This window comes from Euleptes europaea, chromosome 4 (genome assembly GCF_029931775.1).
Source record: "Euleptes europaea isolate rEulEur1 chromosome 4, rEulEur1.hap1, whole genome shotgun sequence".
Classification (NCBI taxonomy): domain Eukaryota; kingdom Metazoa; phylum Chordata; class Lepidosauria; order Squamata; family Sphaerodactylidae; genus Euleptes; species Euleptes europaea.
In genome coordinates this window covers 16,140,128-16,160,328 of record NC_079315.1, presented here as the reverse complement: position 1 = coordinate 16,160,328, position 20,201 = coordinate 16,140,128, and the positions used below count along the sequence as shown (strand labels likewise).

Below are 20,201 nucleotides of genomic sequence, written 5' to 3'. Positions count from 1 at the left end.
CACAGCAGCATTTGAAAGGCAGGGACAGCCGAGCCATGAAGGACAGAAATAAGTAGGGAAGAAGGAGGAGGAGTTGGTTTTTATATGCCGGCTTTCTCTACCACTTAAGGAAGAATCAGTTCAGTTTACTGATACAGCGATTGCCAGCAAAAGAGAACAAACATACCTTAAATACAATATAAAGAGAAAATAAGCAATTACTAAAAACCTGGATTAAATATTCTCTCCCAAAAAGGCCAAATTTTTTAATAATTTAGGATTTAAAATTATTGACTCTACCCACCTTTTCTGAGCAAATTTTAATTGGTACAGAACAGAATTTAGCTACCTGTAACAGTCTATTACAATCTCCTTCCCAGAAGAGGTATTTCAATTTCTCCACCTCTGAACTAAATCTTGTATTAATAAGTGGGAAAATCAATTTCTGGCGCATTTCCTCATAAAAGACACATCTGAATAAAACATAGAGAATGTAGTTCATTCTCTATTTCGACTGTCTTACAAGGGCATCCCCACTCCGATTTTGCCCACTTCCTAAATTTTCCATCTATAATTGTTGACGGTAGCGTCGAGGGCTCTTCTTTGCTTGTTTGACTCTATAAGAAGTATTCTGCCGGCGCTAGGATGAGTCTATTTCTAACTGGAGCCCAATAGACCGGGGAACTCAAAAGCTCTGATTGTCTCTCTATATCAGAGATCCTTTGTCTAACTATTGGCCTTACCGGCTCTCTATTAAGCTCTAACAACTGCGGGGAAAGGCCGAGGCTAAGGAAGAATCAAACTGGCTTACAATCACCTTCCCTTCCCCTCCCCACAACAGACACCCTGTGAGGTAGGTGGGGCTGAGAGCATGTGACTAGCCCAAGGTCACCCAGCTGGCTTCATGTGGAGGAGTGGGGAAACCAATCCAGTTCACCAGATTAAAAATCCTCAAAAAATAAAAATTGAGATTTGAAAGAAATGCTGGGTTCTGCAACCTGTGGAAAGCGTTCAGGTTAAGCAGCTGTGCACACACAAACATTTACTTAACACAATTCCACAGGGCTGAACAGCAATTGGTACCCTGACTGCCTCAGTCCGGGTCTGACACACAACTTCCTTCTGCACCGCAGAACCTCACGTTTGCGGTCTCCCGAGAGAGGGAGAAAAAACCCAGGTGGGTCTTTACCCTCCCTGTTCCTTCAGCCACCCCTGTTGTGTCCCAGCAGCGAGGCAGCAGTTGCTTTTCACTGGCAGGTGGGAGGATCGGGTGGGAAGGACTTGTGCCGTCGGCACTGCTGACTCAGAACTGAGCCTTTGAGCGATCACAAGCGGCATTGTGGGGAAAAGCCTCGGGAAAGTGGCAAACGGGTTCACCACGGAGATCTGCATAGCGCCAACTTTCTCTAGTTTTAAAGGGCCAACCAGATGTTTTAAAAACTAACTTCTGAGGTGCACCTGAGAACAGAGTTTTTAAGCCAATCACTGGAAGCTCCAAACACAGAACAAGTCTAGCCTGGCCCAGAGGTGCCAGATGAAAGCACCCCCCCACCCCGCAGTTTTTAAGGATTATTCCATCTGACACCATTAGGTTTTTTAGCAGCAACCGTTGCTGTGGTTTGATTACCGTGCAGGTTCTCGTATCAAGACTTTTAGGTTGCTATTGATGTCTTTATTGTTTTAATTATTATGTGAGTTTATATTATTTTAAGCAAAAGCTGAACGCCCTCTCATGAGCCTGAGAGTAAAGTAGCAGGATATAAATTTGGAAATGAAGAGCCTCTTTGTACAATTAAGCCAGGCTGCAAGAAGGCAGTGTGTCTAGGCCAGTGGTTCCCAACCTTTTTTTGACCAGGGACCACTAGGACTTTTTTGTTCGGTGCAGGGACCCCAAGGTTCAAAATAAAAATTCCGAGAATTTGAAAATAAACTTTAATCATAACTGTTAGTTAAACATTAAACTTAGAATAATATTTGAATATATATACATTTTATAATAGAGAACTTTTAATTGAAAATATTAATTTATTATGGGTTTATAACTTTGTTTCGCGGACCTTAATTCAGTTCTCGCGGACCTCTGGGGGTCCGCGGACCCCCGGTTGAGAACCAGTGGTATAGGCAGAGAACCTGAGTTAATTTGGCATATTTATTGAGCAGTCCACCCGTTCACAAGTTCTTCCCGCATCCTGTGCAATAAAGATACACGCTTTGCTTTGCTACTCTTACGCCAGTGATGAATCAGTCTGAAAGTGGGACCGACTGCCTGCGGTGTGCACACTCTCGTCCTATTTTTGCCTCTGGATAAACAGGTTTGGCAGGTTTCACGTTATCTGAAACCTGCAGAACCTGTTTGAGCATAGATGTATACGAGAAACTAACTGCATGTAAACCCCAGGGGAAACAAAGCCTCTGAACGCCATTTCAACCCACTAAAAAAACCTACTGGCTTGGATCTTATAGTAACTCTCCACTAATGGAAACGAATTTCTATCAGCAGAACAGGACTGCCCCGCCACCCCATTCAAGATGCAGCCAGAAATGCTCCTGGTGCACAGGGGGCCACCTCAGGCACACCATGAAACACGAATGGGGGTCTGCAGTGGGAACTGGGATTCAGGGAAAATCACCACCACCACCCCAGTCCACATTCACACATACCCCCTTTTCCACTAGCATTTACTGCAGGATCCAAGCTGCTGTCTCTTGCAGGGTTCAATATTTAATGATCCGTGGTTTACAGGATGTGGTTGAGGAAATGGTTTAACCGTAGACTCTGCCCGCTCAGTACAAAGTCTGACCTTTATTCACGCCGTTCAGCCATTCTTGTGCCGTCAGCGCAGGCTGGACTCCAGCTGTCAACGGGTAGATGTCTTCCTGGTACGATTCAGACTGCAAAGACACACCAGCGCACACTGAGGACGTCACAGCAAGCTGCCTCTTCAGGCGCACACACACACACACACCCCAGCGCAGCGGCTGCAGCCGCACAACCGAATTCTCCACTCACCCGCCGAGGCACGATCATGGAAACGGGCTCGATCAAGCTCTTCGCTGGAATCAGTTTGTAGAATCGGAAGATCTCGCAGGAAGAGACATCCAGACCCCTCTTTGGCATGGCTCCTAAAGAACAGGAAGATGCCTTGGACGGGGGGCCAAATCGTATGCTCACCGGCAAACCCAGGGCTTGGGGCCCCGGCTGCTGCTTCCCCGCCGCAAAGAAGGGAGTGCGGGATTCGCAGGCAACAAGCTTTCGTCCAGGGAAGCCCAACCTTGTGGAACCTGTGGGCAATTTCTGAAATCTTGAGGGAACAGTAGAGGGTGCCATCGCAAAATGGCTGCCATGGGTGGGAGGAGTATAGCAACTACAAAATGGCTGCCACATAAGGCTGGGGCCAATCTCAACATGGCTGCCTTGGGTGGGGAGGAGTGCAGCCAACCACAAAATGACTGCCATGTAAGACCAGGGCTGATCACAACATGGCTGCCATGGGTGGGAGGAGTACAGCCAACCACAAAATGGCTGCCACAGAAGGCTGGGGCCAATCTCAACATGGCCGCCTTGGGAGGGGAGGAGTGCAGCCAACCACAAAGTGGCTGCCACGTAAGACCGGGGCTGATCACAACATGGCCACCATGGGTGGGAGGAGTACAGCCAACCACAAAATGGCTGCCACAGAAGGCTGGGGCCAATCTCAACATGGCTGCCTTGGGTGGGGAGGAGTGCAGCCAACCACAAAATGACTGCCATGTAAGACCAGGGCTGATCACAACATGGCTGCCATGGGTGGGAGGAGTACAGCCAACCACAAAATGGCTGCCACAGAAGGCTGGGGCCAATCTCAACATGGCCGCCTTGGGAGGGGAGGAGTGCAGCCAACCACAAAGTGGCTGCCACGTAAGACCGGGGCTGATCACAACATGGCCACCATGGGTGGGAGGAGTACAGCCAACCACAAAATGGCTGCCACAGAAGGCTGGGGCCAATCTCAACATGGCTGCCTTGGGTGGGGAGGAGTGCAGCCAACCACAAAATGACTGCCATGTAAGACCAGGGCTGATCACAACATGGCTGCCATGGGTGGGAGGAGTACAGCCAACCACAAAATGGCTGCCACAGAAGGCTGGGGCCAATCTCAACATGGCCGCCTTGGGAGGGGAGGAGTGCAGCCAACCACAAAGTGGCTGCCACGTAAGACCGGGGCTGATCACAACATGGCCACCATGGGTGGGAGGAGTACAGCCAACCACAAAATGGCTGCCACAGAAGGCTGGGGCCAATCTCAACATGGCTGCCTTGGGTGGGGAGGAGTGCAGCCAACCACAAAATGACTGCCATGTAAGACCAGGGCTGATCACAACATGGCTGCCATGGGTGGGAGGAGTACAGCCAACCACAAAATGGCTGCCACAGAAGGCTGGGGCCAATCTCAACATGGCCGCCTTGGTTGGGGAGGAGTGCAGCCAACCACAAAATGGCTGCCACATAAGGCTGGGGCTGATCACAACATAGCCCCATGGGTGGGAGGAGTACAGCCAACCACAAAATGGCTGCCACATAATACTGGGGCCAATCTCAACATGGCTGCCATGGGTGGGGAGGAGCCGAATAACAACTATGGGGGGAGTCAGGTACTAAATGTGCAAGACAAACAATGTATCAACTGGTACCTAACCTCTGGTATAGAATTTGGGGGGTGGGTCCTGAGGAGGACAGGGTTTGGGGAGGGGAGGGACTTCAATGCCATAGAGTCCAATGGCCAAAGCGGCCATTTTCTCCAGGTGAACCATTTTTCTCTGTCACCTGGAGATCAGATATAATAGAGAGAGATCTCCAGCTACAACCTGGAGGTTGGCAACCGTACACGTAATGCTGACGGGCAAGGGGTGTATGATACTTGTACACTGCTGGGAGCACCAGTTTGGTGGACAAACTTACTGCAAACTTACATCAACTTACTACAGACTTACTACATAAACGTGAATACACTGTGTCACACTTGCACATTCAGACAGAGGACAGAGGAAAGAGGAAGTCTCTTCAGAACAAAGTTTGAAAAAGATGAATCAAAACTGAAATGTCAAGATGCTCTTCCCTGCTTGGCTGATGTCTCGGTCTGCCCTCTCAGTGCACCGAGAAACAAGAGACAAGCCCTTCGCCCATGTGGTGCGACTGTGACAAAACGGAAGAGAAGGAGAACACAGCCAGGCCTGTTATCTACCCCCAAACAGCTGCTTTGGTGTATCAGTTGCTCACAGGCGCCCATTTATCACTATTCCACAATACGCAACCGCTCACGAGGCTGCTGGAAACTTACCCACTCCTTTCTGGGGTAAAGGGGAACGGTATTCCATCAGGTAATTGAAGTATGGCTTCTCCGGACTTATCTCGTAGTACCTGATGTTCCCGTCACCCTAGGGATAACAAGAGAGACAAAAAAAAGGGGGGGTGGCACTGAACTCCACGTTGCTTCTGACAAGCCACTGAGAAGAGGCCATTCTCTGAAAGAGGTAGTTCTCGACACCCTTCTGCGGAGAAGGCTGTCGTTTCCACGACAGAAAGAGGGTGGGGCCCTCTGTGCAAAAGGGAGCCATAGCAGAGCAGCAGCCAGAGAGCTGGATGCTTCCCTGTTGCACCTCTGCCTAGACCCAGATGGCCCAGGCAAGCCTGATCTCTTGGAAGCTAAGCAGGTTCGACCCTGGTTAGTACTCAGATGGGAGACCACTAAGGAAGAATGGGTTGGTATTCAGGAGGCAGTGGCAAACGACATCTCTTCATCTCTTGCCTTGAAAACATGGGGCTGCCAGAGGTCATTTGCGGCTTGACAGCATTTCCATCAATGTTCCATGGAAAATTTTGGGGAGGGGCTGTGGCTCAGTGATAGAGGATCTGCTTAGCATGCAGAAGGTACCAAACTCATCTAGGGGCCAGCATGGGGTAGTGGTTAAGAACAGCGGACACTAATCTGGAGAACTAGGTCCAATTCCCCTACTCCACATGAGCGGTGGACTCTAGTCTGGTGAACCAGGTTTGTATCCCCGCGCCTCCACATGAAGCCTGCTGGGGGGACCTTGGGCTAGTCACAGTTCTCACCAAACTCTCTCAGCCCCACCTACCTCACAAGGTGTCTGTTGTGGGAAGAGGGAGGGAAGGCAATTATAAGCCGGTTTGATTCTCCTTAAAAGGTAGAGAAAATAGGCATATAAAAGCCAATTCTTCTAATAATAATAATAATATATTCCGTTAATTTGTGCTAAGTTATGCACGCTTCTTTTGTTACAAGCCTTTCCGTGTGTGCACAGCAGACCAGGGCCCAGGAAACCCTTGTGTCTGCTCTTCCACCCTGCCCCTGAAAACAAAAACTGGGAGACTAAACCCTGGGCCCCAGAAGACAACATTATTTATTTATTTATTGGCATAAGTGCATGAATAAGTGCAGGAGCCAGAGCAGCAGAACTCAAACTCTCAGCTTCAACATCAACAGCTTCTATTAACTCACCTGGACACCACTTCCTATGGGGAGAGGGGCAAAGGAGGCGTAGAACAAAAGGGGAGAAATTAAAATCGGCAAACAATCCATATGCAGGAGAAAATCCAACCTGCTGTTTAGAAGCCGCTAAGATCCAAACCAGATAAACAGCTCCTTGAATGACTACGTAGAAAGCGTCCCCAAATAATCATAACATACAAACCTCCCTTATTGTGAATCACGGAATAAGAGAAAGGTTTTTTCGAGAAGAGTTGGTTTTTATATGCCGACTTTCTCTGCCACTTAAGCAAGAATCAAACAGGCTTACAATCACCTTTCCTTCCCCTCCCCGCAACAGACACTCTGTGAGGTAGGTGGGCCTGAGAGAGCTTTAACAGAGCTGTGACTAGCCCAAAGTCACCCAGCTGGCTTTGTGTGGAGGAGTGGGGAAACCAACCCGGTTCACCAGATTAGCCTCCGCCGCTCATGTGGAGGAGTGAGGAATCAAACCCGGTTCTCCAGATCAGAGTCCACCACTCCAAACCACTGCTCTTAACCACTACACCATAATGTGTTGTGTATTGGGTAAAACACTGGTGTCTTGGGTAGACCACGGGTGAAGACAGTGATGGTGAAACGCATTTGGGATTCTTTGGGACCACGGGAGTGTTTCACCTGTCGTGATTACTTGGGGGCGCTTCCAAGATATTTATGAAAGGGGTTTTTGTTCTTGGGGGGGGGGTTTGGAGGCGGCCAAGGAATCCCTGGAGGACGGTCACGACACTTATTGCGATCTTGTGCCAAGGATAAGAACTTACCTTGCCCAGTACGTACAGCATGTGCGTGTCAGCATCGTAGAAAGGAAACAAGAGACCCGACGAGCCGTCGACATCCTCTTCTGCTAAAGGCACCGAAAGGTCACCCTGCAGAGAAGGGGGGGGGGGGGACACACGAAAAACAGCTGAGGGAAGTTTCCAACAAGGAGTCTGAGGGATAATTGGTTACAAAGGTGCCCCGCAAGAAGGATTTTCGGGTTACCTGTGGGCAGCCGAAGCCTCGCTCTCACTGAGGTGGCAAACCTGAGCTTGGGCCAGAGATGGAAACCTACGTGGTTGGATTTTCTTCTACCCCAAAAAACATTCCTCCACACAGAAAACTAGCATATAAGGGAGATAAGTTCTATCTCTAGCCTCGTCCTTGATATGCTGGATTTCTACATGGAGGGGGTTTTGTGAGTGTGTACGCGTGAGTGAGAAGCAGCATTCAGTCTTGTGATTTTCTACCTGACACACGTCAGCCCATATACAGGTTTACCCCCTTGCCAGTGAGAACTAGACCCATCTCTCACATCACTACCCCAACTAAGACACCTCTGCAACGGCTTGCAATGAGGTGCGGGCTGGGTGCGGTTCGGGACAAGTTGGCAAAGGCAAACATTTGACCCTCTGGTCTTGGAGAGGAAGAGCCCTACGAGGAAAGGCTGAGGGAGTTGGGAATGTTTAGTCTGGAGAAGAGGAGGTTGAGGGGGGGACATGATCACTCTCTTTAAGTATTTGAAGGGCTGTCCCTCAGAGGAGGGCAGGGAGCTGCTCCTGTTGGCAGCACAGGATACAACTCGCAATAATGGGTTTAAATTGAGGGCGGAAAGGTATTAGGCTGGATATTGGGGGGGGGGGGATTTTACAGGAAGAGTTGATAATCAGTTACCTAGGGAGGTGGTGAGCTCTCCCTCACAGGCAGTCTTTAAGCAGAGGCCAGACAAGCAATTGTCAGGATGCTCTATGCTGACCCTGCATTAAGTTGGACTAGATGGCCTGTATGGCCCCTTCCAACTCAATGATTCTAAGACAGAAAAGTCTCTTTCCCTATGCAAGTCTAGCCAAACCAGCATCCAAGTTAAAGCGCTGAGACTGCTCGGGCCTTCTCCTCCCCCTGCTCAGACTGCGACCACTGCATGCTCGATGCAGGGGCCAGGAGTCTCCCCCCTTTCCCTACCCTGTGCTTGGCTCTGAGCTGGAGATTGCCGCTAGCGAACCTCCGAAGTGTTGGAGACAGAGGAAGAGAAAAATACAGAAGGGGGCAGCACCAGCCTGCAGACCTCAGAAGAATAAAGGTAAAGGTAGTCCCTTGTGCAAGCACCCGGTCATTCCTGACCCCTGGGGTGACGTCACATCCCGACGTTTACTAGGCAGACTTTGTTTATGGGGTGGTTTGCCAGTGCCTTCCCCAGTCGTCTTCCCTTTACCCCCAGCAAGCTGGGTACTCATTTTACTGACCTCGGAAGGATGGAAGGCTGAGTCAACCTTGAGCTGGCTACCTGAACCCGACTTCCAAAGGATGGAAGGCTAAGTCAACCTTGAGCTGGCTACCTGAACCCGACTTCCGTCAGGATCGAACTCAGGTCGTGAGCAGAGCTTTTTGACTGCACTACTGCAGCTTACCACACTGCGCCACGGGGCTCTACATCACTTTTTAACACCCCGCTACCCCATGGTTGCGCCGTATGTTCAGACATCTGTCAGATTGATACTGCAAATATTCTTTGATTATATAGCTCTTGGTTAATAAAAATAATAATAAAATGTAAGAATTTAAGTTAAAAATCTATTGTAAAATATAAAAACATAATAATCCAAAGAATGTGTAACTGAAATGAAACTATGGAGTAAGTTCCAGTATAATGTCTGAAACTGATGTGTATGTCTGTTTTATTTGTTTGAAAAATTAAAAATACTGTTAATAAAAGATTTCTACTTTTAAAAAAGTTGCTTTTGTGCCTCTGAGGACTCAAAACGCATCAGGCACGGCGACTTGGGAGCGCAAAAAGCCCACTGTTCCTGGCCCCTTTGTGAGATTTTGTCTCTTCCCGTTTGGCAGAGAGAAAAAGGCAACCGTCGGGAGTTTAACGGCACCCCCTGAATGACCGAAGAGGAGCAAGAGAGTGCCTCAGAATGCTCCGCAAGGAAACCCTTCACCTAGCAGCCGCCTGCAAGGAGGGATGGTGGCGCGAGACCCACCTGGTCCCATATTGCAATTTGCCTGTTGTTCCACCTGGACGTCCCCGTGGAGGCCAGCTTCTTCATATTTCCTAGAAACAAAACTTTATTCACCCGGTGGGACTTGTTGCTCGCCTCCTGCAAGAAGACACAGGGCGTCAGCGACAGGGAATTCAGGGTGCCACACGTTTCCTCTTTAAATTAAGCCCGGCGACTCTCCCAGCACGTATTTGCAGAGCAATCCGAGGCGGAGTTACCCCAGGCTAAGCCCGCAGAGATCAAAAAGCTTCGACTGAAGTCCTTTCTGCAAGGGGACTGTGCTCTTGAAAACCCACTGTCATCACAATTGACAATGTTTACATATCTGCATGTTTATTTTAATTATTTTGATATTTATACCCTGCCTTTCTCCCTAATGAGGACTCAAAGTGGCAAAGAAGAAGAAGAGTTGGTTGTTATATGGCGACTTTCTCTACCACTTAAGGAAGAATCAAACCGGCTGACAATCACCTTCCCTTCCCCTCCCCACAACAGACACCTTGTGAGGCAGGTGGGGCTGAGAGCTCCAAGACAGCTGTGACTAGCCCAAGGTGGAAAGGCGGCACATAAGTGTTTAAATCAGGGGTGGGGAACCTTTTTCCTGCCAAGGGCCATTTGCACATTTATAACATTATTCGGGGGCCATAACCAGGTGTAGATCTCCCGGGGGGGGGACTACGGTTTCCAGGTCTCCAGCCACCACCTGGAGGTTGGCAACCCCAGGGGAGACCACGCAGAGAAGGCCTGGAGGGCGCCCCCGCTCCCTTGTCCTCCCCCCTCCCAGGTGGGAGGGCAACCAGTGGTAGGCCTGAGCAAACGAGGCGCCAGGAGGCAGCCGATCCACAGGGAAGGAAGGGAGGAAGGAAAGAAAACAGAGAAAGAGGAAAAGGGAGGGAGGGGAAAAGAGAGAGAAAGGGAGAAGGAAATGGAGGGAGGGGGAGAAAGAAAGAAAGAAAGAAAAGGACGGAGGGAGACAGACAAAGAGACAGAAAAAGAGGGAGAGAAAGGAGAGGGAGAGAAAAAGAAGAAAAGAAAGAAAAGCCTTCCCCCCCCCACACACACACCTGTGAACGCCGGCCCCACGCGACCAGGCCCCAACCTCCACGCTTCCCCACACACACACACCCGGCCCCGGAGCTCCCGAGGCCGCAGAAAATGTCTTCGGGGGCCGCATACGGCCCCCGGGCCTGAGGTTCCCCATCCCTGGTTTAAATGTTTCAAATAAATAAATAATACAGCCTCACTGTGGAAGAGGTCACAAGGAAGAAAGTTTGCACACAAGCTCTGTTACGATAACCTTCCTCACCTTGATGAAATGTTTAGTTACTTCTTTGTTCCAGATAAGATTACAATCCCTGGTTTACTGGGCTGATATCACCCAATACATCGATGAGGCTCAGGTTTGTGGTCCCTGAGTATGTCCTTGGAGCCAAATGTTCTGTCTCTGGCTACAAGGACATACAGGAAAGGACTTTGTTCCTGTTTTCTATGGGTGTAAGACAGCAAGGTCTCAGTGGGTACTGGTAAAACCTTTCCGTACCTGTAAGAGGGTTCCTGCTCGGGGGTCGATGATCCGTATTTTCCTGTCCCTGCAGGCTGTGGCCAGGAGGCTCCCGTCTGTGTTGAACGACATGGAAAGGATCACGTCTGTGTGGAAGCTGATTGTCTTCACCGGGTCTTGAATGACGGACTCTTTGGTGTTGAGGTTCCAGATCATGATCTGAGGCAGAGAGGGACACATGCTCGTCAGCACATTCGCAAAAGAAGCGTTGCGGGGACAGCCCCTGATGGTGTGTGTCTTTCCACAGACACTGTCCATTCACACCTAGAGAGCGGCCCGCACAGAAGCCAGAGTGGGAGCAGCGCCTGAGGTAAGCTGCAATTTAAGAAAGATGTAGACAAGCTGGAACTTGTCCAGAGGAGGGCAACAAAGATGGTGAGGGGTCTGGAGACCAAGTCCTATGAGGAAAGGTTGAAGGAGCTGGGTATGTTTAGCTTGAAAAGGAGAAGGCTGAGAGGTGATAGGATAACCATCTTCAAGTACTTGAAGGGCTGTCATATAGAGGAGGGTGCCAAGTTGTTTTCTGTTGCCCCAGAAGGTTGGACCAGAACCAATGGGTTGAAATTAAATCAGAAGAGTTTCCATCTAGACATTAGGAAGAATTTTCTAACAGTCAGAGCGGTTCCTCAGTGGAACAGGCTTCCTTGGGAGGTGGTGAGCTCTCCTTCCCTGGAGGTTTTTAAGCAGACGCTAGATGGCCATCTCTCAGCAATGCTGATTCTATAACCTTAGGCAGATGATGAGAGGGAGGGCATCTTGGCCATCTTCTGGGCATGGAGTATAGGTCACTGGGTGTGTGGGGGGGAGGTAGTTGTGAATTTCCTGCATTGTGCAGGGAGTTGGACTAGATGACCCTGGTGGTCCCTTCCAACTCTATGATTCTATGATACTTAGCAACAAGGAGGATAGGGAGGGAGTAGCATTGCCAGGTCCCTTTTCACCACCGATGGGAGGTTTTTTGGGCGAAGCCTGAGGAGGGGGGGTTGGAGAGGGGAGGGACTTCAATGCCATAGAGTCCAATTGCCAAAGCAACCATTTTCTCCAGGTGAACTGATCTCTATCGGCTGGAGATCAGTTGTAATAGCAGGAGATCTCCAGCTACTACCTGGAGGTTGGTATCCCTAGGAGGGAGGGACAGGAGGAAACGAGCAGACATCTGCCTTAAAACAAAGTAGATCCAGAGGTCTGCATTTAGGTAAGCCCAATTCCGCAAAAGCTGTATCTGAATTCTGCAACCCAAACAAATCATGGGAACAAAAGCAGAGAGGCATGCTGCTTTGCCTGTGGCCCTGTTTTTGTGTCTTCTACTAGTCCTGACCAAACCCAAGATGCCATTCAGGACACTGAAGTTCTGTTCCCTCTAACCACTGGGGGGGGGGGGGAATTATATTCAGCAACGGCTCTGACTTGGGAAGCTTCCATGTCATTTTGTAGCTAACAACACACACACAAAAAGAAACTGCAGAATAACCAAACTGAACTGTACGCTTCTTCCCCGTGCAGTAGGGTTGCAAGGGCAAGATTTGTGACCCCCGATGATCTGGAGGACAAGAAAGAAATGTGGAGGCAAAATTATTTCCCCCGTGACATGGACATGCTGCCGCCCTTTTCTATTCTGTGCACAACCCATGTGAAAATAAAACTTTCCAGACTGAAATCAAAAGTTCCCTTGTTTTTGTTTTCTACTAGTAGAAAACTCCAAATAGGCTTCCACGGGTGTCATTAATATTGATGGGGAAGGGCTAAGAATTATTTTTAGCGATTCCCATATCTACAGAAGATGTCCTCTTATGTTACTATCGTATTCTGTGAGGTCTGTGTGCTTAGTATCTCTCTTTTTCCATAGAAGGGAATGGAAGCCTTGGTCCATGCCAGCTTTTTCCAATCTAATCTTCCTGTCTCCAGGATGAATTATCCAATCTGCTAGTGATACTAGGGAAGCTGCTTGATAGTAAAGTGTGAGATTGGGAAACGCAAGTCCCCCTCTCTTTTTTTCCATCTTGGAGGGCTTTGAGTCTTATTCTTGGTTTCTTCCCTTGCCACACAAATGTGTTTATTGTGTTTTTGTTCAAGAAAGAAAGAAAGAAAGAAAGAAAGAAAGAAAGAAAGAAAGAAAGAAAGAAAGAAAGAAAGAAAGAAAGAAAGAAAGAAAGAAAGAAAGAAAGAAAGAAAGAAAGAAAGAAAGAAAGAAAGAAAGAAAGAAAGAAAGAAAGAAAGAAAGAAAGAAAGGGAAGGGAAGGGTTCCCTATACAACAACTCACCTTATAATCATAACCGGTGCTGAAAAGGATGTCGCTCGCCGTCGGGTGCCATTCGATAAGCCCCACCCTCCGCGCATGACCCAGGAGCTCCTTCTGCGCATGCGTGATGCTTTTTGTTAGCAAGTGCTGCGGAATGTTCCAGACTTTCACCTGAGCGACGCAACGGGAGGCAGAGATTGTTCCATTAATCAACCCGGTCCCTAGCAGAAGCAGCAGGAATCGAGACTGATCATGTTAAACCAGCAAAGGGGAGCTGGTATGCAGTGGGGGAGATGGAGGAGGGGGCGCCTCCAGTTCACACCCAGCTCACCCTTCACTGGTCACCACACCTGAAAAATAACATTGCGGAGCTTCAGAAGGTGCAGAGAAGAGCAACCAGGATGATCAGGGGGCTAGATAAACTGCCCTATGCGGAGCAGTTCAAATGCTTGGGGCTGTTTAGCTTGGTAAGAAGGCAGTTAAGGGGAGATACGATAGAGGTCTATCAAATTATGTATGGTATGGAGAGAGTGGACACAGAAAAGCTTTTCTCCCTCTCTCATAATACTAGAACGCGGGGTCATCTGCTGAAGCTGGAGGGTGAGAGATTCAAACAGGTAAAAGGAAGTATTTCTACATACAACGCATAACATTGTGGAACTCCCTGCCCCAGGATGTGGCGATGGCTGTCAGCTTGGAAGGCAAGTGTTTCACAGACCCCCATATCCCCCCCCCACAACTCACAGTTGCATCTTCAGAGCAAGAAGCTATTACAAAGTCGTTGAAAGGGTTCCACTTAATGTCCAGCACATTGCCTTTGTGCCCGCTGACACGAGGGTAGTGTGGATCAAGTTTTCCCGTCTGAAAAACAAACAGAAGAATTCAGTCCCCAGGGTGCTGAGTCTACAATGAGGCTTGGCAACTGATGTAGGCCAAAACGAAGACCACACCCGTCTTCTTGGTTTTTATCCCAATAACATTAAACCTTATTTTCTTCTCTTGGAGGTGCTTCCTATTCATATCCAACCACCAGAGCCACAACCCAACTTCTAATTCAATGGAATTACCTTTTATTCCAAAACTCAGATATAAAAATGACAATGGAGCCTGTTTAAGGCCATTTTTGCATAGTAATTAGCAGTGCGTTCCAGGGTGAATTGCCCCACATATTTTTTTGAAAATACTCAGTACTATACTCAGTAGAGACATGGCTTTTTCTTTCCTGCTGCCATCTCTGAAAAACCAGTTTGTCCACTTGACCAGCATGGTGACTTTGATCTGAGGAAAAGCTGTCTGTGAAGTGCACCAATTGGCTAGTGCCTGTGACATCACCACCATGCCCAAGTGCAGTATTGTGTTTTTTTAAAATATATTTCAGATTTTTCCCCCAAGGTGAAAATGCAGATACATGCAATGCACCTATAAAAACAAAGTGAACAACTAGTTTGATGCATTAAGGAAAGAATGCAAGAAGAACAGCTGATCCAGCATTTGATTTGCTAGAATGTAGCTTCATAATTCCTACGCTGCAGATCTGGGCTCACACTGCAAATAAGGAACTCATTGTAACTGGTCTGAACATCTTCTGTCTGTTTTTACCCTTGCAGTCTGGCGAATTCTGAAATGTACTGCCCAGAACCAGGAAAAAAGAGAGGAGCCCATCCATTAGGCACACCTCGGCAATTGCCAAGGGCACCAGAATTGGAGGGGCACCAAACCCTGTTGCCCCCCCCCCCACTTACCTAGAAGGAGGAGAAGGAGTTGAACACATGAAACTGCCTTATACTGAATCAGGCCCTTGGTCCATCAAAGTCAGTATTGTCTACTCAGACCAGCAGCGGCTCTCCAGGGTCTCAGGCAGGGGTCTATTCACATCACCTATTTGCCTGGTTCCTTTAACTGCAGATGCCGGGGATAGAACCTGGGAACTTCTGCATGCCAAGCAGATGCTCTACCACTGAGCCACAGCCCCTTCACACATCCTGAGTGAGAGTGAGAGAGCTCTGAGAGAACTGTGACTAGCCAGCAGGCTTCAAGTGTAGGAGTGGGGAAACCAAGCCGGTTCTCCAGATTAGCCTCTGCCGCTCATATGGAGTAGTGGGGAATCAAACCCAGTTCTCCAGATTAGAGTCCGCCGTTCTTAACCACTACACCAAGCTGGCAGAGGTATCTGCAGGTTCTTACTACAAACCCCCGGCTTTGCCCACCACAAAGTCCATGGACTCAAAGAACAAAGGGGGGGTTGCTCAGTGAGCTGGTTTGGAGAATCAGCGAAAATCACTACCTGCTCTTTTTTTTTTTAATGCCTATACAGGTTCGAAATGGCATGGCTGGATACAGGCCAAGACCACTGCCCAGGTCTCTGCTCATGGGGGAATGAACCAGTAGACGGGGTCCACTGTCTTTTGGCCTTTCCAGCCCTGGCTCAGCGCAAAACATGTTTACGAGCAAAAAGGAGTGCCAAAGGAGCCGGCCTCTCATTGCTACCTTGTGTACACACACACACACACACACACACACACACACACACTCCCCTTCTGTATCAGACAACCTCAAGCGGTGCTCACTTGATTGACTGGTATCACAAGGAAGGCCCCTCCGCCCGCGCACTCCGTCACGACGGCGATGAAACGCGGGTTCACGGCGCAGAAGTGGTTGTCGTGGACGCTCCGGGTGATGGGGACGCAGTCGTAGCAGTTCTCCTTGCTGGTGGCCTTGCCGTAGACGTGGCGGAACTTCGAGCTGCGATACTGAGGGCACCATGACATCTGCAAGGGGAAAAGGGAAGACGAGCGTGAACCTTACAACCCGCGCGGTGGTGGATCTACTATGAAGCTAACAAAGCTTAAACTTCATTAAGCTGAGTTGTTTTCTGTTGCCTCAGAAGGTCGGACCAGAACCTACGGGTTGAAATTAAATCAAAAGAGTTTCCATCTAGACATTAGGAAGAATTTTCTAACAGTCAGAATGGTTCCTCAGTGGAACAGGCTTCCTCGGGAGGTGGTGAGCTCTCCTTCCCTGGAGGTTTCTAAGAAGAGGCTAGATGGCCATTTGTCAGCAAAGCTGATTCTATGAACTTAGGCAGATGATGAGAGGGAGGGCATCTTGGCCATTTTCTGGGCATGGAGTACGGGTCACTCGGGGTGTGGAGGGGAGGTAGTTGTGAATTCCCTGCATTGTGCAGGGGGTTGGACTAGATGACCCTGGTGGTCCCTTCCAACGCTATGATTCTATTCTATGATTCAGGGCCTCTAGTCCCAGAGGGGCCCTGAAGCAACTTTTTTTTTTAATGAGTGAATTTTTCAACAAAATCGATGGAGTTTTTTTTAAGTGTTTGTTATTTAAAAAAAAATAAGGCTATTTTAGTGATAGAATCATGCGCCCATGGGTTGTAGTATTTAATATCGACCTCAGAATACGCTCTAATACCCATTTTATATGGCCTCGAAATGTCCCTGTAACTGGTCAAATGTCAAAATTTTCTCAGGGGCCTGTATGGGCTCGCTGAGCTCACCAGAATCTATTTACAGACTACATTTGGGCAGCTGGATCCTCGAATCCTTCGTTGGTGCATGGCTTAATAGTTCTATAGCTCAGTCCTTAGGCTAGAGCCAATCGGAACCATAAAAAGTCATCTGAATTCTCAATTCAGGCAGTGCTTGTCTCGCTTGTGCATTTTAACCCCAAAAATCAGATTTTCAACGAGCCCCCTCTGATGACCTTCCACCTCTCTATTAGAGAATAAACCAATACATCTGCCATAGAACAACTCCAATGAAAAAGATAACAGCGGTTACCCAGACCTCATTGCTGGTGGGAAGGGGCTCACTGTATGACCCATTTTCAAGGGCTCCACCCCACCACCCTGTTCTCCGCCACTTGGGCCTCGAGGTCCTTGCAAGGGCAGCAAGGCCCTTCGGACCTTGTCGGATGTTGCCCTATTGTGGCTGGTTGTGAATGGGCCCCCCATAACAGTTCAAGCTTCAGGGCCCCAAAAATGTAGGTTCACCCCTGCAGCCGCTGCCACAACAACGTCTCCCTGAGCAGGCGACAGATGAAAATAGGGAGGCTCTCGCGTCGGAGGAGAGTTTTATGGATACTGTGGACCGCCAAAAAGACAAGCAATGTGGGTTCTAGATCAAACCAAGTCTCCCTAGAAGCGAAAACAACTAAACTGAGACTACTGTACTTTGGTCACACCACGAGAAGTCAAGACGCACTGAGCCAAGCTGTTAATTTCCGCACTAAAGGATGAAACGTTTGTGAGACATTTAACGAAACGTCTTATGTTTGTCTGTCCGCACCATTTCCCCCCCCCCCATTTTGTCTCCAAAATGTTTTCGAGTGAACTTTACAACGTTGGGGGTTACCGCACTTTGTATTCCCAGCGATGTATTAAGAGTTTGAAAATGTTATAAAAAACATCGCTTTAAAAGGGTTTTTGGATACCACGGCTAACAAATGGTTGGAAGACGTCTTCACCGCTAAAGGGGCCAAACGAAGTGCGAACGGTATTTTTTATAACGTTTTCAAACTCTTAATACATCGTTGGGAATGCAAAGGGCGGTAACCCCCATTGTATCAGAAAACGCTTATACAGCGATGCAAACAGTTAATCAGTTTCTACAACACCTTCTACCATGGTGCGGACAAGTAGAATGACAGGACGTCTTGGAGATCCTTAATTCATAGGGTTGCCACAAGTTGGACGCCAACTTGATGGCCCATAACACACACACATGCGTACGAGTAACGCACCCTGTTCTCACATCAATAATCTATGCCTGAATCTCTTCCCACCCGCTACCTCCCATAATTCCTCTCCGCCACATTCTTTCAGCGTACACAAGTCTGACTAGCACTGGCTTTTCAAACTACAAATTGAGCGTAACAGTTTCTTTACCGAGCAAACAAACTTAAGAATGTTGAATCTCGCCATGGATCTGATTATACACACCGGCCCGTCTCCAACCACATATTCTGAAGGCTCAAGGGTGCTTCGGTTTCGTTAAGGTTTCCACCCAACTCCCACAAACGCGCGCGCACCCCCCTGCAGACTTCCCACCCTGACTCAGGTAGTTCTTGAGGGTTTGCTGACCTACAGTCACAAAACTGGGAGGGGGGCTTCAGTGGATTGCAGTGGGAATTGGTGGGAAACCGAAGTGTCCTCCGACTGGATGAAGCATGCCTAATATATCAGGTGCGGTGGAACGCAGGCAGGACGGCGCTGCTGCAGGCGTCTTGTTTGGGGGCTTCCTAGAAGCACCTGGTTGACCGCTGTGGGAGCAGACGGCTGCACTTGATGGGCCTGGGTCTGATCCAGCAGGGCCGTTCTTATGTTCTTATGATATAGCCGCAACTCAGAAACACATTCAACAGCGTTCGTTCCCTGGATGAGCATTTATGGGGTGGGACCGAAAGGAAGCGAGGACATTCCAGGGTACACGTATACACAGCAACATCCTTCTCAAAAGGGCACCCCCAAAACTGCCATAGTTAGAGCGGTTCCAGTTTGTGCGGAAGTTCTGGTATCGCACTTTTTTCCTGAGTGCTAGAGCGTCCCCCCAGTGTGATGCTGGAACTTCCATATAAACCGGAAGTGACATCATTGTGTAGATGACACCAATCGCTCCCTCTCCCTTCCCCTGGCCTGCTTCCGCCTGCCGACCAGCTGAGAGTCGGCAGGCAGCAGAAGCAATTGGTGAGCAATTGCCCCCTAAAACTGGGGAAATGGGAACCCTACTTAGGGGTCTTTTCTTTTATTGTTGTTATGGTCATTGACCGGAAAATACATATTCACGTATAGAACACATTCAAGTGAAGACGAAAGCAATTTTCGATGGGACAACACCAATGGACTAATTTATGATAACAGTAAAACCGTTAAACCACTTGTATAATTCCAATAACAACAGAGCCAATAAACAAAACTGTAAAAGCGGGAAAAAAATTAAAATAAAATACAGTAAAATTCAGTAAAAATATGAATATGAAATTTAAGGTTTGAATTCAATACTGAGGGGTCGTTCAGCTGAGATCCTTCATTGGCAATGGTAACTGGTGGCAGCTCACCAATTGCCTTTTCCCTCTCTGCTGCCAGTTTTTCCAGGAGGGAGCAATGGGGAGCCACCGCCCACCATTGGCACTGCTGAGCTGAGCGACCCTTGCAGCACGGGCGCGTGGCACCACGAGGGACACTCCGATTGGCTTGCCCCAGGGCCGCTTTCGCCTCCCACTCTGCTCCTGCCTGAACATGACTGATGCGGTGGTTGCAAAGTGCCTCATTCAATGGGGTTCTGTTTGAGGATTGAAGTATTATGGGTTGTGCAGGAAGCTACAGCTCAGGACGTTAAGATGTGGCCTCAGGGGCAGAGCTCACTGGATGCTGGTGTGCCTGCATGCGCCACTAACATGCACACATCCCTATTTATTTTATATATGTGTGTGTGCATATCTATATATGTGTGTGTATATGTATATACATACACACACACACATATATGTGTGTACACATACACACACACATATATACACACACATTTACTCATACTCACACAAATTATATATACACACATGTGTGTATATAAAATTTGTGTGTGTATGAGTAAATGTGTATATATGTGTGTGTGCATATGTGTGTGTGTATACACACACACATATATATACACGCATACATACATATATACATGCATATTTATATTTATTTGCAGCTTTAAGCCAGATAAAACACAAACAGTATACAAATGTTGGATTTGTATACATATACATACATATATACATATACATTATATATACACACACACACATACATATATATATACATATACACATACACACACACACACATATATATATATACATATATATACACATACATACATATATACATATACACATACATACATACATATTTTAT

General features: G+C 48.2%; 1 protein-coding gene across 1 annotated transcript in view; it reads right to left on the bottom strand.

Annotated features, from left to right (window-relative positions):
* CORO2A (coronin 2A) overlaps nt 1–20,201 on the bottom strand; it is a 70,304-nt gene that overhangs the window by 2,131 nt on the left and 47,972 nt on the right. Inside the window, exons 2-10 of the mRNA XM_056847952.1 lie at nt 15,853–16,053; nt 14,030–14,146; nt 13,307–13,456; nt 11,025–11,204; nt 9,467–9,583; nt 7,268–7,372; nt 5,298–5,394; nt 2,990–3,102; nt 2,781–2,871 (exon numbers count right to left, since the gene is read on the bottom strand). Of these exons, the coding sequence (XP_056703930.1) occupies nt 2,781–2,871; nt 2,990–3,102; nt 5,298–5,394; nt 7,268–7,372; nt 9,467–9,583; nt 11,025–11,204; nt 13,307–13,456; nt 14,030–14,146; nt 15,853–16,053 (1,171 nt within the window). The remainder of the gene's footprint in view (nt 1–2,780; nt 2,872–2,989; nt 3,103–5,297; nt 5,395–7,267; nt 7,373–9,466; nt 9,584–11,024; nt 11,205–13,306; nt 13,457–14,029; nt 14,147–15,852; nt 16,054–20,201) is intronic.